Source organism: Doryrhamphus excisus, linkage group LG9 (genome assembly GCF_037039965.1).
Source record: "Doryrhamphus excisus strain RoL-2023G ecotype Guam linkage group LG9, RoL_Dexc_Guam_v1.1, whole genome shotgun sequence".
NCBI lineage: Eukaryota > Metazoa > Chordata > Actinopteri > Syngnathiformes > Syngnathidae > Doryrhamphus > Doryrhamphus excisus.
Genome location: NC_136365.1, coordinates 22607107 through 22626995, shown reverse-complemented (window position 1 = coordinate 22626995; position 19889 = coordinate 22607107). Strand labels below are relative to the sequence as shown.

The 19889-nt window shown below is 47.9% G+C and overlaps 3 protein-coding genes across 6 annotated transcripts; 1 reads left to right on the top strand and 2 right to left on the bottom strand.

The window, feature by feature from the left end:
• Window positions 1–363: 363 nt before the first annotated feature.
• Window positions 364–12579, top strand: tmem192 (transmembrane protein 192). Of its 4 annotated transcripts, none has more exons than XM_078793736.1 (7): window positions 364–564; window positions 1065–1217; window positions 1298–1559; window positions 1642–1764; window positions 6919–7024; window positions 7725–7876; window positions 12480–12579. In XM_078793736.1, exons 1-6 carry the CDS (start codon window positions 538–540, stop codon window positions 7837–7839), a joined length of 786 nt encoding a protein of 261 aa, XP_078649862.1. In that variant the 5' UTR covers window positions 364–537; the 3' UTR covers window positions 7840–7876; window positions 12480–12579. The 4 variants fall into 4 exon arrangements, 2 of the variants coding, with proteins under 2 accessions (XP_078649862.1, XP_078649860.1); XM_078793734.1 differs by lacking the exon at window positions 12480–12579 and adding an exon at window positions 8313–9046; XR_013628181.1 differs by lacking the exon at window positions 12480–12579 and adding an exon at window positions 8058–9046 and having other exon boundaries at window positions 365–564; window positions 1068–1217; window positions 7725–7964.
• Window positions 9813–12804, bottom strand: apela (apelin receptor early endogenous ligand). The gene is made up of 3 exons (XM_078793290.1): window positions 12516–12804; window positions 10202–10516; window positions 9813–9884 (listed from the first exon to the last, which is right to left on the bottom strand). The coding sequence occupies exons 1-2, from the start codon at window positions 12610–12612 to the stop codon at window positions 10206–10208; spliced, it is 408 nt and encodes a 135-aa protein (XP_078649416.1). The 5' UTR covers window positions 12613–12804; the 3' UTR covers window positions 9813–9884; window positions 10202–10205.
• A 4913-nt stretch (window positions 12805–17717) lies between these two features.
• On the bottom strand, window positions 17718–19594 carry LOC131132391 (fibroblast growth factor-binding protein 1-like). The gene has a single exon (XM_058077986.2). The coding sequence runs from the start codon at window positions 18661–18663 to the stop codon at window positions 17944–17946; it is 720 nt and encodes a 239-aa protein (XP_057933969.2). The 5' UTR covers window positions 18664–19594; the 3' UTR covers window positions 17718–17943.
• Window positions 19595–19889: the final 295 nt, after the last annotated feature.

Here is a 19889-nt window from a genome sequence, read left to right as displayed (position 1 = left end):
CAAAATATAAAAATATACATATATATATACACACACACACACACACAAAAAATATCACTATTCTATATAGAATTCAAATTATCTAAACATTTCAGGTAAAGTAATAATGGAATGTGCATTTTCCTGGCTTACAGTGACGATGTGATGAAGGTGTCATGTGACCTATGTGGCCCTTTTTTGTAGGGACGACCTCGTTTTAATGTAGTTGCGTATAAACTTAAATCATTAGTCATAATCATAATTAGTCAAAGTCATACATTAAAACTAATACTTCGATGGCGACCAAATCATTGTGATTGAGCTGCAATGGCAAACAGTCGACTAATTTGATGAGCTTGCTAGCAGTCAATGCTATCCAACTTCGTTTCTTCCGGCTTTTGGTCACGTGATCGTGGCACGCTCCCTTTTGGTCACGTGATCGTGTCACGCTCCGTAAGGTCTAGTTTGCCATGTAGCCAACAGCTAGCATTTCACCTGCTAAATGCTGTTTGTATAATGTCACTCCTGCTTTGAAGACATCCATTATTTCAGAACAAAATGGAATCAAAGGGAACTTTTAACACAGTATGTACCCGTCATTTTATTATTTCAAATAGTCGCCACTTCAATGTTTAGTTGTATTCGCAGCTGTGTATGTCATTCGTCAGGAAGTTAGCCAGTGTTAGCTTGTGTGTTCTGACAACAACCTTTAACAACTCGTCAAATAAGATACAATACAACGCATGGTCCGTTTGGGAGACTGTTACCTCATTCTATGTTTGTCCGTGTCCAGTGGAAGTTATTAATAACTAGACTCATTTGTGGTAACATGAATAACAGCTAACGTGAATGCAACACGACCAGTGAAGCTAACGTGAATGCAACACGACCAGTGAAGCTAACGTGAATGCAACACGACCAGTTAAGCTAACGTGAATGCAACACGACCAGTGAAGCTAACGTGAATGCAACACGACCAGTGAAGCTAACGTGAATGCAACACGGGGAACCACGCAGACCCCGCATCGAGATGTTCCACCACGGATCTCCAACATCGTCCAACTGCCGTGTTCGTGTGTTGCCAGCAGGCGGGCTCCTCTGTGGACATGACGCGCAGCGACGACGAGTCCCTGGTGGACGGACCTCTGATTTCGGCCGACGCCCTCCACTCTGCCATCAGGAGAGAGTTCCAGGGCGTCCCGACGGCCTGCCACGCCGCCTTGCTGTCCCTGTTCCACGTAGGACCCACGTACACTTGGAACATGGTTGACTCTTCTGTATCCGGTGGAGGTGTTTTCAAACGCGGCGTGTCCTCCAGGTCGTGTTCGTGGTGCTGTCGGTGTGCGTGGCGGTGCTGTGCGTGCTCAAGTCGGGCCGGGAGGATGTTTGCTCCGGCGTTTTGGGTCCGGTGCAGGGGGACAGCGTGGTGGTCTTCGGCAAGGTGGGCCTCTGGCTGCTGGTGCTCTTGTTCACCTGGTGCATGCAGCACCACCACAGCCGGGCCCGGTGCAGAGGCTACCTGAGGTTCTACAGGCAGACGCGGGGACTCGAGCACCTGCCCCTCACCGTCCACTCGGCAGGTGTGCGTGACACCGCATTGTGTCGTGATGTCCGCTAGATGGCGTCACCGTAAGGATCTTTATTTTGTGGATGTGTTTGCAGGTAATGTGATGCTGTTGGTTGTCATGGCAGCCAGACTGTCTCCCACAGTCCACACCTACCTGCTGCTCGCCATCCTGGCCTTGGAGCTTTTGGTGGCCTTGCCCTGCCTGCTCTGTTACTCAGGTAAACGGTTTTTATTGCTAACTTCATAACCAAAAATGCACCTTGCTAGGTTTTAATGTCCTGGCTACACATGCAGGGTGGGGGCCACATCTAATGTGCTTCTATGTTCAAACTATTCTCTCAGTGGAAATCTTAATCATCTCATAATCTCCATCCACACGGGCACAATATCATCATTGCTGCACATTACTTACAGACACGGACAGTATACGTACAGTGGCTGGGAGTGCTCTGCAGTCTGGTCAGGCTGTCCCAGTTGGCATGCGGTCCAGCAGGGTCCACCCCCGATTCGGCAGGTCCCTGGCATAGCCTTTTGTTGCTACCATTCATTTTTAGACTTGTTTTACGTTTCTGTGTGAGAGGCACCAATGAAGTAATGACACAACTTCACAACGGAAGAGATCATGTTCGGTGTCGTTTAAGCTATATAAATGGCCACAAGGTGGCAGGAAGTGAAAAGACATCTCGCCGTGTTGGCTAAGGAGGTTACACATTGAAGGGACATTTCAATGTGTGCACATGAACGGTTCGATTCCGAATGTGAAAATGTAAAATGTTGATGATGATACATTTGTAAAGAAATTATTTTCATGTCAAACAGGCGCTTTTGTGTCTGACTCTTGGTCTTCTCTAATGCCAGATGTTTTGGGACACACCAAAGGTTCCCAAACTGGTTCTCAACCAGAGTATTTCCCAAAGGTCTTGGGGACCATCAAGGGGTTCTCCATCCTTGGTGTTCTTTTTGTTCGGCAGTGCTTTTGGTCTTCAGGTGTTGATACAGGTCACATTTCAAAGGAACACAACTTCTTACGTTTGCCACCCCAGCCTGTTTGTCTTCAGTGTAAGACAGAAGGACCCCCCCCCCCCCCGTGCTAGCCACTCGTGCCAAGTGCGTATGTCCAACTAGCTCATGTGTCCTCATCGTCACCGTCCATCTTACCAGCATCGTGTCCATCCAAACCCCAAAGTTGAATTGAAAGCAGAAAGTGTTGGATGAGCAGCACCGGTGGTGCACACACGCACGCACGCACACACGCACACACACACACACACACACGCACACACACACACACGCACACACACACGCAACCCCCAACGCCGAGGGCAGGTTCGCATCACAATGGCCACCCTGCCCTTTTCAAAGTGGACAGCATGACAATCAAGCATTCATCTCCGTCTGCCCCCCCCCCCTTCTTATTCACTCCCTCCCTCGGCCGATCTGCTGATTTTTCACTTTAGATTCCCAACATCGTTCCAAGCCAAGTGAAGACCATGCTCGCCTTTGTCTCCTCCTCCACCTCCTGGAGGCCGAGGGAGAACACCTCAGCCCAACGTAACCCCCCCCCCCCCATCCCTTCCATCACACAAACAATTGTTCAGCTGATGCTTGTTGTTTCATCCACATGGTGTTTGTAGGTCCTGGTGTATTCCTACGGGTGTATTCCTACTATGTACTCATCCTGATACGTGGGCCTGGTGTATTCCTACTGGTGTATTCCTACTGGTGTATTCCTACCATTTACTCATCCTGATACATGGGCCTGGTGTATTCCTACTGGTGTATTCCTACTATGTACTCATCCTGATACGTGGGCCTGGTGTATTCCTACTATTTACTCATCCTGATACATGGGCCTGGTGTATTCCTACTGGTGTATTCCTACCATTTACTCATCCTGATACATGGGCCTGGTGTATTCCTACTGGTGTATTCCTACTGGTGTATTCCTACTATGTACACATCCTGATACATGGGCCTGGTGTATTCCTACTATTTACTCATCCTGATACATGGGCCTGGTGTATTCCTACTGGTGTATTCCTACTGGTGTATTCCTACTATGTACACATCCTGATACATGGGCCTGGTGTATTCCTACTATTTACTCATCCTGATACATGGGCCTGGTGTATTCCTCCTGGTGTATTCCTACTATTTACTCGTCCTGATACATCAAGTGGACGAAGCGCAGGAAAAGAATCCCATCAAGGTCCTGGAGTGTTTGGTGTTTGGTGACACCCCTAATAGCTATTTAGAAATATATATGGTTATTTTTGCTTCTGGACGCATGTATTATTATTATTAGTAGTAGTAGTAGTAGTACTAGTAGTATATTTTGATCAAGCCTTTCATATGTGTGTATTAAGGAAGAGTGTAGTTACAGATGTTCTATAGGAGGATATACATAGATAGTGAAGATGTTCTATAGGAGGATATACGTAGATAGTGAAGATGTTCTATGTTCCATAGGAGGATATACGTAGATAGTGAAGATGTTCTATAGGAGGATATACGTAGATAGTGAAGATGTTCTATGTTCTATAGGAGGATATACGTAGATAGTGAAGATGTTCTATGTTCTATAGGAGGATATACGTAGATAGTGAAGATGTTCTATGTTCTATAGGAGGATATACGTAGATAGTGAAGATGTTCTATAGGAGGATATACGTAGATAGTGAAGATGTTCTATGTTCTATAGGAGGATATACGTAGATAGTGAAGATGTTCTATAGGAGGATATACGTAGATAGTGAAGATGTTCTATGTTCTATAGGAGGATATACGTAGATAGTGAAGATGTTCTATGTTCTATAGGAGGATATACGTAGATAGTGAAGATGTTCTATGTTCTATAGGAGGATATACGTAGATAGTGAAGATGTTCTATGTTCCATAGGAGGATATACGTAGATAGTGAAGATGTTCTATAGGAGGATATACGTAGATAGTGAAGATGTTCTATGTTCTATAGGAGGATATACGTAGATAGTGAAGATGTTCTATAGGAGGATATACGTAGATAGTGAAGATGTTCTATAGGAGGATATACGTAGATAGTGAAGATGTTCTATAGGAGGATATACGTAGATAGTGAAGATGTTCTATAGGAGGATATACGTAGATAGTGAAGATGTTCTATAGGAGGATATACGTAGATAGTGAAGATGTTCTATGTTCTATAGGAGGATATACGTAGATAGAGAAGATGTTGTGTTGAAAGGAAATCCATATTAAAGGCGTGTTTGGCCGCCGAGGGGCGCAGATCGGTGGTCCAGATACCCGAAAGCCAAGCCATGGGGGTTGGGGGCATTAGGTTTGAGCCTTGCCAAAGGGTAGCCCCCCCCCCCCAACGCACATTGTCCCCGTGTTTACAGTGAGGGGGTCAACCTGTGCTGGTTCATTCCAGCGTAGACCAGTTCAGTGAACCATGATGCCTTGCAGCTCAAACCTTCCAAAAACACAATCAGCTGACACACGCACGGTCAAGGGGACGTCAGGACTTGGGGGGGGGGGCCTTGGAGCCCTCAGGTTGTCCAAGGAGCCGGCTCGTGCTCAGAATGCCTGCAGCCATCAAGTCCATACAGGAAGGCCTCGTTCTACTTCCCTTTGAAATGCGTTCTGCATGCTTGATTGGAAGTGTGTGTGTGTGTGTGTGTGTGTGTGTGTGTGTGTGTGTCTTTGAGGTGTGCGTATGTTTGTGCCTCTCATTTGAACATGAATGCTCCCATGAAGCTCTGCTCTCCAGACTTCCATGCACATCAAAGCTGCATGTTGCCTTCAAAGGCTTCACTTGTCTTACATCTCCCCCTGCACCGCATGGCCACCGCCTGCTGGAAGCGCTGCAGGCCACGTGGACGTGCACGCACACATGCATGCACACACACACACACACACACCCCTCTGCATGCCAAAGTCATGCATTGGCTGAGGAGGAAGGGGCAACATGTTTATTATTGTGTTTGGAGTTTGAACTTGTGGAGTTGGCTGGGCGGGGGTGTCAAAGTGGCATACAAACCGAGAGTGGGGGGGGTAGGCTAGGCAAGCTAATAGCTAATAGCGAGTAGATGTAGGCTAGGTGAGCTAGTAGCTAGTAGGCGCCACTGGGCCGTGCCCGTCTTGGTTTAAAGGTCCTGTTTATTTGGTTAAAGGCCGTTGGTGTATCCATACTGGAGTGTTGGTCTTTGGTAGGAAAAGGAGGAGGTGCGGAATTCCTGTCTGGAACAGTCAAGTGAATGCAGCCTGATCTGTCTGTTGGGTTAAAGGACTCACACACGCACACGCACACACACGCACACACACACACACACACACACAGCACAAGTGTTTACACGCATTGAGGGCTCCATTATGCAGGAATGCCGGGCGTTTGTTTGGATGGTGTGTGAGGGTGGCGATGCTGCCGTGGAGCACAGCAAAGATTCGTCCTCCTCCAACCTCCCTGCCACTTTCCTGTGGCTGAGGACCCCCCCAGCCCCCCCCCCCCCCCGTCCTTGGGGCAGCCGCCAGCAGTGATGTGTTGGAGCTAGCATGCTGCTGTACATTACAATAACAGTCCTGTACTCTTTAGGCGAGCCACCCACCTTTTAGCCGGTTTCACGTGCGTACTGGAATGGCAACTCCTATGCTGCAGGCGCTCCAGTAAGCTAGCGAGCTAACCAGTTAGCCTGGGATTTATTTCTTAGGAACTCAAAGCGTTGATCGTTGGTACTTTTTGATATGAAGTAGTATGCCATGACTTTATTCTTGTAATACTCCATCACATCAGGCATTGCCAGAGACAGCTATGGCCGGTGGGGACCTATGGGACCTTTGGCCTTGGACATAGCCTAAAATGTACCACTTCCACATGCAGTGGGAGGAGAACTATTTGGGGAATGCCATGGTTGAGCTTTAAGCTAACGTCTCGTCAGTGTTTTGTCACTGGCGACCACAGTACTACATTCTGTAGTACACAGTACTACATACAGCACTACTTGTGTTTTGACGTCACGTCTGAGAAATGGCGACGTAGCGAGGGACGAGCGTATCGCCGCCCGGACTTTACGGCTTGGATTGCATTGTGTGTCCCAGGGAGGAAGTACTAATACTACTCCAAATATTAGCAGTGTAGTGCCACACGTGGACCCCTGACCCGGAGTAGCCTGCAGGCCTGCCCCCCCCCCCCCCCCCCCCCCCCCCAGAGTAAAGGTGTGTGTTTAGGGCGTGAGAATTAGAGCTTTAAGTGCAGGATATGGCACCCCTAACAACCACGTGGGGGGGGGCGGTTCTAACAGCCGCTGTGTGTTTTTAGAAGGACAACTTTGGAGAAGCAGGCAACTCTCACTGCTGGGGGGTTGCCGGTTTGAAAACCTTTCCTTTTATTCCACCAGTCTCAGTCATGCGCTTCAACGCCGACCGAGCTGCGCCGGACGTCAGCCAGGAGGATCACTCGCACAACTTCAGCGTCAGCGGCCTGCCGGCGGAGACGGGCTTCAGGTAGGTGGATGCCCCCCCCCCCCATCCCCCCAACACACACACACATGATTGCGGCTATAAAAGCGTCTGGGCCGTGCTTGTTTACACAGAAGTTAACAGGGCAGCTAACAATGCTAAAGGCTGCATGGGACCGCACACATCACCACTTTTTATGGCCATCGCTGACCACTCACACCACGCACACACACACACCATGCACACGCACACACACACACACACACCATGCACACGCACACACAGGCGACTTTTAAACGCACCGTGCTTTGGCTGACTATTCCACTGACAATCCATCCACTTTCTACCGCTTATCCTCACTGGGATGGGGGGTGCTGGAGCCTATCCCAGCTGTCTTGGGGGCAGAGACTGGTGGCCTGCCAATCAAGGGCCACTTCCATCCACTTCACCAGTTTACCACCATGACGTGTCTCGTTGTGTCGGCGCCACCCTTTATCTCCTTCTCAGGGCAGCTTACGGATAAAAGAACGGCCCAAATTGTCCGTAGGTGTAAATGTGATAGGCTCCAGCACCCCCCCACCCGAGTGAGGATAAGCGGTATTTATGTATGTGTTACATTCATTGGACCAAAATGAAGGTGCCAATAATGTGTCCTGTACATCTGTAATCCTGTCATTGAGCTTCACCAAATATGTTTCTCCTTGCCGCTTTCTCATGCACCCCAAATGATGGCCGTGCCTTGCAGGGACATCTCCAGCCTGGAGGAGGTGGTGGAGAAGCAAGCGGACCTGATAGAATACCTGAAGCAGCACAACCGCTCCCTCAGCAGGAGGCTCCTCAACCTCAGCGCTCAGCACTGATGCCACGCTTTTTTAAAGACCACTTCAGGGACCGTCGGTGCGTACTGAGTACTCCCGCCTGTGATGCACATGTAAGGCTGGACGGGGGTGGAGGAGGTGGTGGAGACGCGGGTCACAGATCAGAGGTGAGGTGGGGGGGGGTGCAGAGGCCAAGCGTCCCACGGATGATGCCGCTGCTTGCCATTGGGAGAAACAAACCTAGTCCTGTTTTTTTAAAGATGTGCACCTCCAAGGAAGAGCAGACTAAAAGCGGGCACGGGAATAATGCTGGAATAATGCTGGAATAATGCTGGAATAATGCTGGAATAATGCTGACTCAGCAAAACATCCTTTTATTGCTGCCCTTTTGTGTTGGATGCTAATAAATATTTTCTGTGACGTTGGACATTGAAATAGACGCCAGCTGGTTGGGGTTAGATTTCCTATCCTGGTTTTATGGATTGATTTGTTTTTAACCACGGCTTTGACCTCAGGACCTCGGCCCCCTGTGAGCTGGTCTTCAGGCTTACTGGCTCCAAACAGGACAACTCAGCCCCGAGTTTGGACTTTCCTAGGACGGCCAGCGACTGTCCGTGTTCATCCTGTCATCAGGATCGTCATACTATCATGGATCATGGATCACCAAACATGAAGCGACGTCCCGGTCCCGGTCCCGGTGACGGTGTCCATGGTGTCTATGATGGCCAACATTCCAAGAAGTCACGGTACAGAGATGCCTTCGCTGGAAGGGAAAAGCATTTTGTGTGTTGGAGGATGCTCCGTCGCCGTCCAACAGGCCGTCCAACAGGCCGTCCAACAGGCCGTCCAACTGTCCGTCCAACTGTCCGTCCAACTGTCCGTCCAACAGGCCGTCCAACAGGCCGTCCAACAGGCCGTCCAACTGTCCGTCCAACAGGCCGTCCAACAGGCCGTCCAACAGGCCGTCCAACAGGCCGTCCAACAGGCCGTCCAACAGGCCGTCCAACAGGCCGTCCAACAGGCCGTCCAACGAGGCCGTCCCACAGCAGTCGCCAAGAGCGATGCACATTTGGACATGGCCCACAAGACTGACAGGGGAAGGCCGACCGGGCAGGACGGACCCATCTGGAGCACCAAGATCATCATCAGAGACGATGGGGTGCTTGTGAACGCCACATCGCTTTGGATATTTGGTCCTGACTTTGGAGGAAAACATGTGACTTTGTTCCATGAAAGACTTTTACTTTCATTCAGCCTGACTGTTGCTGTCGACGCCCTCCATATGCATCATACGGTATATTATTATGGAAGCTTCTATGCCTCTTATCCTCACTGGGGTGGGGGCATGCCGGAGCCTATCCCAGCTGTCTTTGGCAAACCGCCATTGAGCTTGTACGTTTGCTACGAAGATGTGCTAATTATTCTTCTTCGTTCATTCATAGTGCATTTCATCTTTTCCTCCTTGCCATGTGAGGGAACAATATCACGGCATATCTAATAACATCTCAGAAATAATGAATGATGTCATAACCTGACACACAAGATTGGGAGGAAATACACGTAAGAACTTTTTATTCAAGTATTGAGAGGTATGAATAAAGATTAGAAGTGCATAGAATACACAATAAAAACTTTACAGGAAGACAACAAGCCGCCCTCTTTTGTCATAAGTGGACTCCTCTTTCTTTTCCTTTCGCTTCTGTGGAGTTCTCATTGCTTTGGTCTTCCTGAAGGGGAAGGGGCGGGGCTGGCATCAAACCCACCAACACTCCATTGTCTCTTGTGGCATCGTGTCGTGCTACGGCCCCCCCGGCGAGGCTCTTATTCCATCCGTCCGCCCGTCCATCCGTCCGTCCATCCATCCATCCTTCCTTCCGTCCATCCATCCGTCCATCCTTCCTTCCTTCCGTCCGTCCATCCATCCTTCCTTCCGTCCATCCATCCATCCTTCCTTCCGTCCATCCATCCTTCCTTCCGTCCATCCATCCATCCTTCCTTCCGTCCATCCATCCATCCTTCCTTCCGTCCATCCATCCATCCTTCCTTCCGTCCATCCATCCATCCGTGATGTCTGGATAGCATCTTTGCTGCAAGAGAGGAAAAGGGGATCAGATTATGGACGGAGGTCACATTCAGAGTTAAACCTGCAGAGAAATGAGGGCCCCCCCAAGATTTATGTCCGAGTGGGGGGGGCGGCATCCTGGTCTGTGCAAACACGCCTCTGCCCCCAATCACGCACACCTACTTAAGCACCACCTGCTTGTGGCTTCATGCAAGATGGAAGAAGGTGTAAGAAGAAGACGTAAGAAGAAGACATAAGAAGGCGTAAGAAGACGTAAGAAGAAGACATAAGAAAACGTAAGAAGACATAAGACGACGTAAGAAGCATCTCGCCCGGCCTTACCGGCTCAGGGGAAGGGGACCCTGGAGTGGAGGGGCAGGCAGCGTCTGTGCAGGCAGAAGTGTCGGTGGTACTTTCTCCTCAGGTTCAGGAAATCTACAGGAAGGAGTGTGGAAGCGTGAATGACGTGGATAGAAATAAGTAGCCCCCCACCCACCCACCCCCACCCCCGCCTCTTCCCACCTAACACCTGATTATTTCTAAGGTCCCTAATAAATCCACTTTGTGCTTCACAGGCCGGCGGCCAAACCCAGGAAGAGCGTAAAGTGCCAGATGACTTTATGACTCCTTCCTCCCCCTCCCCCTCCCCCTCCTCGCCTTTAGGGCAAGGGGGGGCGGGGGGGCCATGCCTGGAGGCGTGTATGCTAGGCTCTTTAGATGCCACTGCTACCCCGTGTCATGTTGAAGGCTCGGCTATTAGCATAGCATCTTTAACACCCACCTTCACAAAAGCACCGCCCAGCTTCAGACAAAGGGGGGGGGGGCTGACTGGGGCCTGTGTGTGTGTGTGTGTGCACGTGTGTGATCCTCTGGCAGCCCCCCCCACCCCCCCCCCATCCTAACATGAACCTAAACACGACCTCAACCAGCAAGGTCGCATCCAAATGGAATATCACACCTGCTGAGGTCCTGCTGGCGTATCCTTAAATGAGGACTTATTTACGCATCATCAGGAGACTGAGTACAGGAGTACAGGAGTACAGGAGTACAGGAGTACAGTAGCACAGTAGTACAGGAGTACAGTAGCACAGTAGTACAGGAGTACAGTAGCACAGGAGTACAGTAGTACAGGAGTACAGTAGTACAGTAGTACAGGAGTACAGTAGTACAGTAGTACAGGCGTACAGGAGTACAGGAGTACAGGAGTACAGGAGTACAGTATGAGACTTCTCGTCCTCCCAGACAAAAAAAACTAACTTTTACCGTCATGATTTGGTTTCTGACTTTCATGAGACATCGTTTGTATTTATGGACGCTGGCAGTTGCATACAGTATGAAACCTACCAATATTATATTGTGTTTATATTGATATGCCCAAACATTCATTTAAAAAATCCTTTCCTGATTGGATGGGATCATTTTCCGGAGTCACCACAGCGGATCTTTTTGATCTGCATACTGATTTTTGGCTCGAGCCCTTTATATTCCTGACATACAGTGCTGAGTCTGTTTGTAACCGTCTAGCTATGAGAAGGGATACAAATGCTACTATGCTATTTTTAACATGCTAGCAATGCTAACATGCTAATGTTGGCATAGTAGCACCTAGCGTGATAGTGTTATGTCTTAATATGTCTACCAATGAAAAAAGCTAAAAATGCAATGTTAATGATTGCATGCTATCAATGCTAATATGCTAGTGTTAGCATGCTATCACCTAGCATAAAAGTGGTAAGCCTTTATATTAAAGTGTCTAGCTATGAAAATGGTTAAAATATATTGTTATAGTTGACATGCTAGCAATGCTAACATGCTAATGTAGACATACAGCACCTAGCATGATAGTCTTTATATGTACCTATGAAAATGGCCAAGAATGCTACTATGCTAATGTTAACATACTATCAATGCTAACGTGCCAAAATTAGCACGCTAACACTTCGTATGATAGGGCTAAGTGTTTAATAGCTTACTACAAGTCAAAGTACTAGCGTCCATATAGGGCCTTACTACAAAGATTACAGTCATCTCTCCTTTATAGCGTAGTGAGGTTGCTAGGTGGTAGCATGCTAACTGTATTTTAGCTAATTGCCTCATGTCTAAATGTAAATATAGACATGGCGTGATGTAGGGACACTATAGAGTTGCCAGGGAACTTTTGGCACAGAGTGCTATCTTGCTAGGTGCTGCCATGCTAACTGTTAGCATTTTAGCTACATTTGTCACGTATAAACGCATATCTAGACAAGGCATGAGAGTGATAACTGTTAGCATTTGACCATTTTACCTCATTTTTTCATGTCTAGATGTAAATATAGACATGGCATGATGTAGGGACATGCTAGCATTCCTTGGGCACTTTTGGTGCTGAGTGTTATCTTGTTAGGTGCTATCATGCTAAATGCTAGCATTTTAGCCATTTTCACATGCCTAAATATATATCATAATATATATATATATATATATATATATATATATATATATATATATATATAGGGACACAGGACAACTGCCTGTTGTCATCCGAGGTTTAAGTTTGTTGTTGCTGTTCGTAGCGAGCTGAGCTGTAAAAGTGTTGAAGCTAAGCGGAAGTAGCTTTTTGTTGTGTTTCCACCTGCAGAGCGAGGACCCCCTCCACGGGGAAGAAGATGCTTACCGGGGCGGGCGGAGGAGGCCGGGACCACCACGGTCGCTAGCAAGAGCAGGATGAAGGTGAGCAGGTAGAGCAGGTGGCGCAGGTTGAAGAGCCTCATGGTGCTTTTGATGATGATGATGATGATGGTGGTGGTGGGGACAGGTCTTCAACAGGAAGGGGGTCCCGTGGTTGGTCGCTGATGCTTTCTCCGGGGTAAGAATCCAGGACGGCCCCCCACCCCACCAAAGCTGTTGAGTGTCCCAGGAGCGTCCACGGTGTCCAGTGGGGATTGTCTCCGTGACTCCAGAGAGCAAAGTGACGAAGGTGACTCTTCCCCCCACCGTCTTTATATTGGCTTGGGGGGGTGGGCAGTCCTCAGCAACCCCCCACCCTCCACCCTCCACCTCAACCCCTTAAAACACACACAGGCATTGCACATATTGACCCCACATGTAGAGGGGGGGTTCAACTGACAGGAAACCCCCCCCCGACCCCTTCACTCTGTGTGTGTGTGCGTGCGTGCACACGTGCACGTCTATGAGTGATTGATATACAGTATTTGAAGAAGCTACTGCTGATTTATTTGTATGCATGTACCCCCCCCCCCCCCCCCCCCCCATCATCAGGGCCTGTGGGTGGTTTTCAAGAGGGGTGGGGGCCAAAGTGGCCTGGATGAAATGGGGAGATGTATCCAATTGCTTTGTTGTTTTGTAGTATTTGACATAGTATTTGTAACGTGTTGTGTTAACTTGTAGTAGGTTGGCTTTTTTGTGTGTATTTGGCTAGTATTTGGTATATTTTTATACAGTTGGTACTTGTAAGAGTTACATTTGTGTTGAACTTTTGGTGTAGTCGACATCCTTTATTTGATTTGATTATCTCACTTGTATGAACGTAGTTTTTGGCGTCTTCCATTTTTAGTCTGCGTCATTTTGATTTTTTTGCAGTTTTTGTGTGTAGTAGCTGTTAGCATAGCAGGTGGAAATGCAGAATGAAAATATGAAATATGAAATATGAAGCGGAGGAGCTGAAGCCATGCTGAAATGTAAATGCATGATGGATAGCTAGCATGATAAGTTTCTACTCCTGAAAATGGCTGCAACGCTCATATTAGCATGCTAACAGGACTAGCTTAAGACCATGCTTGACCAGTGGTAGCTGAGTTCCCCCCCCCCCCCATGGAAAGAGTGCTTTGGGTTAGCAAAGAAGGTTATCACGCGATGAGTAAAGTCTGTCCGTGGAGGCGGTGAGGCTTTAGCTCGGTGTCGCACGAGAGGGCCTCATTAGCGTGTCTGCTCGTGGCCGGCCGTCCCTCAGCGGGCCCGGCCGGGCCCTCCATTGAGCGGAGTCCCTGCTAATTAATGAAGACATTAAGATGAAATGTCAGCCGTTCCATGTGAATGAGGATTAAGGGAAGCAGCGGGGCGCTAATGGAGGGCGAGGGGTCCTGGCGCTTTGAACAAGCATCTGCACCCGCAGGAGAGACGCACGGCGGCCCTTCGTCCGTGCCGATCCGCGTGTTTCTCCAACTTCCACGTCTTCATGCTATTAGTGAAAATAGAGAAGAAAAGGAGTGGTGCCGGCTTTGGGACATCTGGGAAAAGAAGACCACGTCGTGGTCGTGTTTGCATATCAGCTGCCTTTGTCTTTTAAAAACGTGTATTTTGTTCATTTGAATATGCTAATGAGCGGCCATTGTCATTCAGCAGCGGCCGGTACCTCATAATGGCCGAGCGGCCGCTTCTGCTTTGGGTCTTCCCTCCGCCAATGGAAGCCCAAAGAGAAGGTAGAGGCTTGGAATATTTGCTCTTCCTGGAGGATTAGATGTCTTTGGCATGCTCAAATACTCCCCTGCAACACACACACACGCACACGCACGCACACGCACACACACACGCACACACACGCACACACACACACACCTCATGTGTGACGCTGCTAGAGGACCCACACTAACTTGCAGGCAAAGCAGATCCTTGTAATATTACATCATTCATCACGAGCAGCTTTCCTTGGAAAACAATAAATCAATGACTAAGAGGAAAAGTCATATATCATATATCATATTATATTATATCATACCATATTATATCATATCATATTATATCATATCATACCATATTATATCATATCATATCATATTATATCATATCATATTATATCATATCATATTATATCATATCATACCATATTATATCATATCATACCATATTATATCATATCATATCATATTATATCATATCATACCATATCATACCATATTATATCATATCATATCATATCATATTATGACAGCCATTTGTCACTTCCTTTGTGTTGAAGCTTTCTTCTCCACCATCTGATAAAGATCCTTCCTCTCTGATAAAACTCTGCAAGAACAGTGAGTCATAAACACCCCCCCCCAATAAAAGAGCCTGATCATGTGGTTCTAGTTGATCTCCAATAAAAACAAGCGTCAGCTTCCTGAAAGCTCTTTATTCTGTATACTTTATATACTTTACTTTTTAAACCTAAACTATTTCAGCATATATTTTAGCATATATTTCAGCATATATTTTAGCATATATTTTAGCATATATTTCAGCATATATTTCAGCATATATTTCAGCATATATTTCAGCATATATTTCAGCATATATTTCAGCATATATTTCAGCATATATTTCAGCATATATTTTAGCATATAGTTCAGCATATATCTCAGTACCAAGTCCACACCAAGTCCACTTGGATTCTTGCACCCCCAGTTGAGAAAAATCCCACTGAAGTTTACACTTTACAGTTTGTGACATTTAAAGGGGAACGCCACTTGTTGGGAATGTTGCTCATCATTCCCAATCCTTCAGTGAAACATGGACACGTCTTTCCCTTTGTGTGCCTTCCAACCCCAGAAAAGGAGTTCCTGTGAGCTAGCTAACAATTCATTGGGAATACCTAAAGCCCCCACAAAAACCCCAAAGTGCAGGAGACCTGTTCCACTCGTCTGGCCGATAAACCGAGCTAGAATGTTCTAGAAGGTTCTCCATGATGACCATGCCAACCATCCTAAACCATGCCAACCTTGCCAACCATCCTAAACCATGCCAACCTTGCCAACCATCCTAAACCTTGCCAACCATCCTAAATCATGCCAACCATCCTAAACCATGCCAACCATCCTAAACCATGCCAACCATCCTAAACCATGCCAACCATCCTAAACCATGCCAACCATCCTAAACCTTGCCAACCATCCTAAACCTTGCCAACCATCCTAAACCATGCCAACCATGCCAACCATCCTAAACCATGCCAACCATCCTAAACCTTGCCAACCATCCTAAACCATGCCAACCATCCTAAACCTTGCCAACCATCCTAAACCATGGCAACCATCCTAAACCATGCCAACCATCCTAAACCTTGCCAACCTTGCCAACCATCCTAAACCATGGCAACCATCCTAAACCATGCCAACCATCCTAAACCATGCCAACCACCCTAAACCATGCCAACCATCCTAAACCTTGCCAACCATCCTAAACCATGCCAACCATCCTAAACCATGCCAACCATGCCAACCATCCTAAACCTTGCCAACCATCCTAAACCATGCCAACCATCCTAAACCATGCCAACCATCCTAAACCTTGCCAACCATCCTAAACCATGCCAACCATCCTAAACCATGCCAACCATCCTAAACCATGCCAACCATCCTAAACCATGGCAACCATCCTAAACCATGGCAACCATCCTAAACCATGCCAACCATCCTAAACCTTGCCAACCATCCTAAACCATGCCAACCATCCTAAACCATGCCAACCATCCTAAACCTTGCCAACCATCCTAAACCATGCCAACCATCCTAAACCATGCCAACCATCCTAAACCTTGCCAACCTTGCCAACCATCCTAAACCTTGCCAACCATGCCAACCATCCTAAACCATGCCAACCATCCTAAACCATGCCAACCATCCTAAACCATGCCAACCATCCTAAACCTTGCCAACCATCCTAAACCATGCCAACCATCCTAAACCATGCCAACCATGGGCTTTGGGCATTTGGAGGGTAGCCGTGAAAGAAGTTTAAGGAGGCTGAAAACGCAGTCTTTCAGGGGGCATAAAACTGGAGGTCAGAACTGGTCAGTCTTAACGACTCCTAAGACCAGGTCTCTCCAACTGGTGATCCCAGAACCCAAAGGACACACACACACACACACACACACAGTGAAGGGAGTGGATAGAAGAATCTGGTGCCGCTGGGGTTCAGGGGTCAAGGGTCATCTCAACAGGGAGCAGCCCGACACCCCGGCCCCCCTGCCCCCCCTTGCCGTCCCAAGTCAGGATGTCACCTCAGAGGCCAAAAGTCAGCCCAACTCAGACGTGGCGGCCACTGTGGATCTCCTCACGCTTCATCATCATCATCATCATCATCATCATCATCTCTTTTCTCCTTCTAGTCAATATGAATACTTCAGTGAGATAATATGAATATATGATAATGTAATATCATAATATAACGTAATAATATGCAGCATCCATTTTATTTCATTTTTAAATCTCATTTTGAAAAGACAGCACAGGGGTGTCCAAAGTGCGGCCTGCTGCTTTTTTTGTACGCCTTGCAGCGATACATTCAAACAAAAACAGAACAAAATAGAAAAAATAGCAAAAAGACAAAAAGTAAAAAATGTTTTGGCATGTTTGTCCCGCTTTAATGTTCCAGATCACCAACCAAAGGTAAATATTAGTCCCTGACGACACAACCCACCCTCCACTCCACCCACCCACCCTCCACTCCAAACTCTGGCCACCAAAGGTCACACGCTTAGCGCCCCCTGGCGCCCCGACAAATAAACAAAAAAGGATGTCAGGATTGGATGCCAGCACATGAAGATCCGGCCTGTAGTTGCATCCACGGCCAGCAGGTGGTGTCGTTTACTCATCAAACTCCAAGAAATGAACCATCTCACCATCACCGCCAGGGTTGCTCCTTTAGGAGGAGGCACTCGCTTCATAATCATAAACATCATCAAAAAAATCATAAAAGTGCTGCAGCTTTCTTAATCGGATAAAATGGGAATTCTTATGAAGCCTGAAAACAACATTTTAGCTAGCAAGCCGACCACGTAGCCGCCTGTTGCTAGGCAGGATTCACACCATCATAATGATCACAGCAAATATTGATGTTGGTTTCCAGGCGGACATGAAATGACACAAAAACAACCTTTAGGGTGAGGACATAGTTTATTATACACGATGTAACGATGAACAACATAAATTGTACTCTATATGAAATATAAATTGTACTCTATATGAAATATAAATTGTACTCTATATGAAATAGAAATTGTACTCTGTATGAAATAGAAATCTATATCAGAAAGAAGGGCTGCCAGACGTCTTTCCCAGCAAGCTAGCGGCTAACACGGTGGAGCAGCGGGCGTCCTAGCGGGCGTCCTAGCAGGTGTCGTTCTGCAGGACGGACAGGAAGAAGGCGCACAGGTTGGCCCAGGTGCTGCTGCAGTACTCCTCCGCCCGCCTCTGGGTCTCGGGGCAGGGCGTGGATCCTATCGGGCCCAGCATCACGGAGCCGGGGCGAGTCGGTCTCGGGGGGAGATCCATCCCTCCGGACTGCGCCGCGCTGACGGAGCTTCTGATGTCCAGCTTGAAGTGGGCGTCACGGGGCGCCCCCTTGCACACGCCCGCCCTCACCAGCGCCGTCTCATCCAGGCAGACACGCCCCTTCAGCTTCTTGAAGGAGCGCCCCACCTGCTTCCAGAAGGTCCGGGGGTCGGAGCGGTAGGCGGGGCAGCTCTGCGGCCTCCCCTCGTAGGCGCACTCCATGTCGGTCACCCCGCCTTGGATGCGCGCCACCGGGTCCTCGCACTTCACCGACACCCTCACCGGGTCCGCTTGGTGTTCTGGGGCCACCCAGGTGCAGCTCATGGTGCCATGAAGTTGGAACTTCCCCCGGCCGCCCCCTGCTGAAGCCGTCCCGGAGGCCAGCACCAGGAGGGACGTGAGCAGCAGTCTTTGCAGCATCTTCGGCGTGGCGAGCAAGTAAAGGAGCGTGGAGACGATCAGGATCAGGATGTCCCGGGAAGCACCCGGAGTGTTGTGGTCCCCGTGGGGCTCACACGCCGCTTTCATAGGCCGCCACGCGACACACCCACACATGACTCACCCATGCCTTCCCCTTCCCGCCACCTCTTGTTTCCGCGTGAAAGCATGAGAGTAGGGGGTGTGGCCTTGCAGGGACATGACCAGACAAAGAACCCAGGAACGCGGGGTCCTGTGTGGGAAGCGGCTTCCTGGTGAGTCATGGCGAGGAGAGGAGACGAGACGGGAACATGCTTCTGCATGTCCATTAGCATCTTATTTATTTCACCATCACCAAGCATGACCCTAAATACCGTACACATATTGGACTTTTAGCGTAACTTTATATCACGTGAAATGTATAAATACACGTGTGTGATCTGGGGGGGGGGGGGGGGGTACAAAGACTGGCTTTAGGAACTATGCAATACAACATTGGTAGGAAATAGAATACGCATGAGGCATACTACTAATAAACGGTATATATCTACGGTAGTGTGTAGATATTGTCAATATAAAATGACAATATCTGCTCTACAATACAAAGTATTGTAGTACAATACAAGTATCACTTGTGCATTGGCGAATACAACACAATACTGCATTAACTCAAGAGAGCTTTACAAGGATTGGAGTCTCTGGAGCCATCTAGCGGTAAACCTAAGTCATTGCACTAACACCATGGACACGTGACCAGCGCGTGATCGAGAGCTTAATATGCAATTAAAGTATTAACAGAACATGTTACGACAAAACATGTTACGCCAGAACATGTTACGAACACTAAGTTACTGAGAGTAATGAAAACCAAGAAGGAAACTTTGGTGGAACTTCTACGATGTAACAGTTTTGTACTGGGTAAGAAACTCACATGTTCGTCGTGACTGCTCAAGGAGCAAGATGTGACCACAGGAAATGACACCACGAGGAGTGTTGCCAAAATAAGAGCACCGGAAACTACAGAATAAAACATGAGCAGAACGTGGCCAAAATCAAAGACTTCCCGACAACTTTATTTTCTACTCGGCTCAGCCTTAGTAAGTAGATTAGTAGTAGTTTTTATTGTTCGCCTAGCCCCGCCCACCCCTCTTGCGCCTTGCCGATTGGTGCTGCGCATGCGCACCTCTGACATCAGCGTGCCAATGTTGTAATGGACTTTACTTGGTATCTACTGATCCTACTTAAGTCATCGGGACTAAATTATAGTCATTATTCAAATGCACACTGCCTAATATAAGTAAAAACAATCATATGATGAAGATTAAAAAAAATAAATACAAGAATTGCGGTTTGTGAAAATGCAA

Bases quoted from the DNA above. Each gene is read 5' to 3' on its own strand.
- tmem192 (XM_078793736.1), top strand. From the start codon at position 538: ATGGAATCAAAGGGAACTTTTAACACA. The intron at 1,560-1,641 runs GTGTGCGTGACA...ATGTGTTTGCAG, and splicing joins CCTCACCGTCCACTCGGCAG to GTAATGTGATGCTGTTGGTT. The intron at 1,765-6,918 runs GTAAACGGTTTT...TTATTCCACCAG, and splicing joins CTGCCTGCTCTGTTACTCAG to TCTCAGTCATGCGCTTCAAC.
- apela (XM_078793290.1), bottom strand. From the start codon at position 12,612: ATGAGGCTCTTCAACCTGCGCCACCTGCTCTACCTGCTCACCTTCATC. The intron at 10,517-12,515 runs GTAAGCATCTTC...CTTGCCCTAAAG, and splicing joins GGCCTCCTCCGCCCGCCCCG to GCGAGGAGGGGGAGGGGGAG.
- LOC131132391 (XM_058077986.2), bottom strand. From the start codon at position 18,663: ATGTGTGGGTGTGTCGCGTGGCGGCCTATGAAAGCGGCGTGTGAGCCC.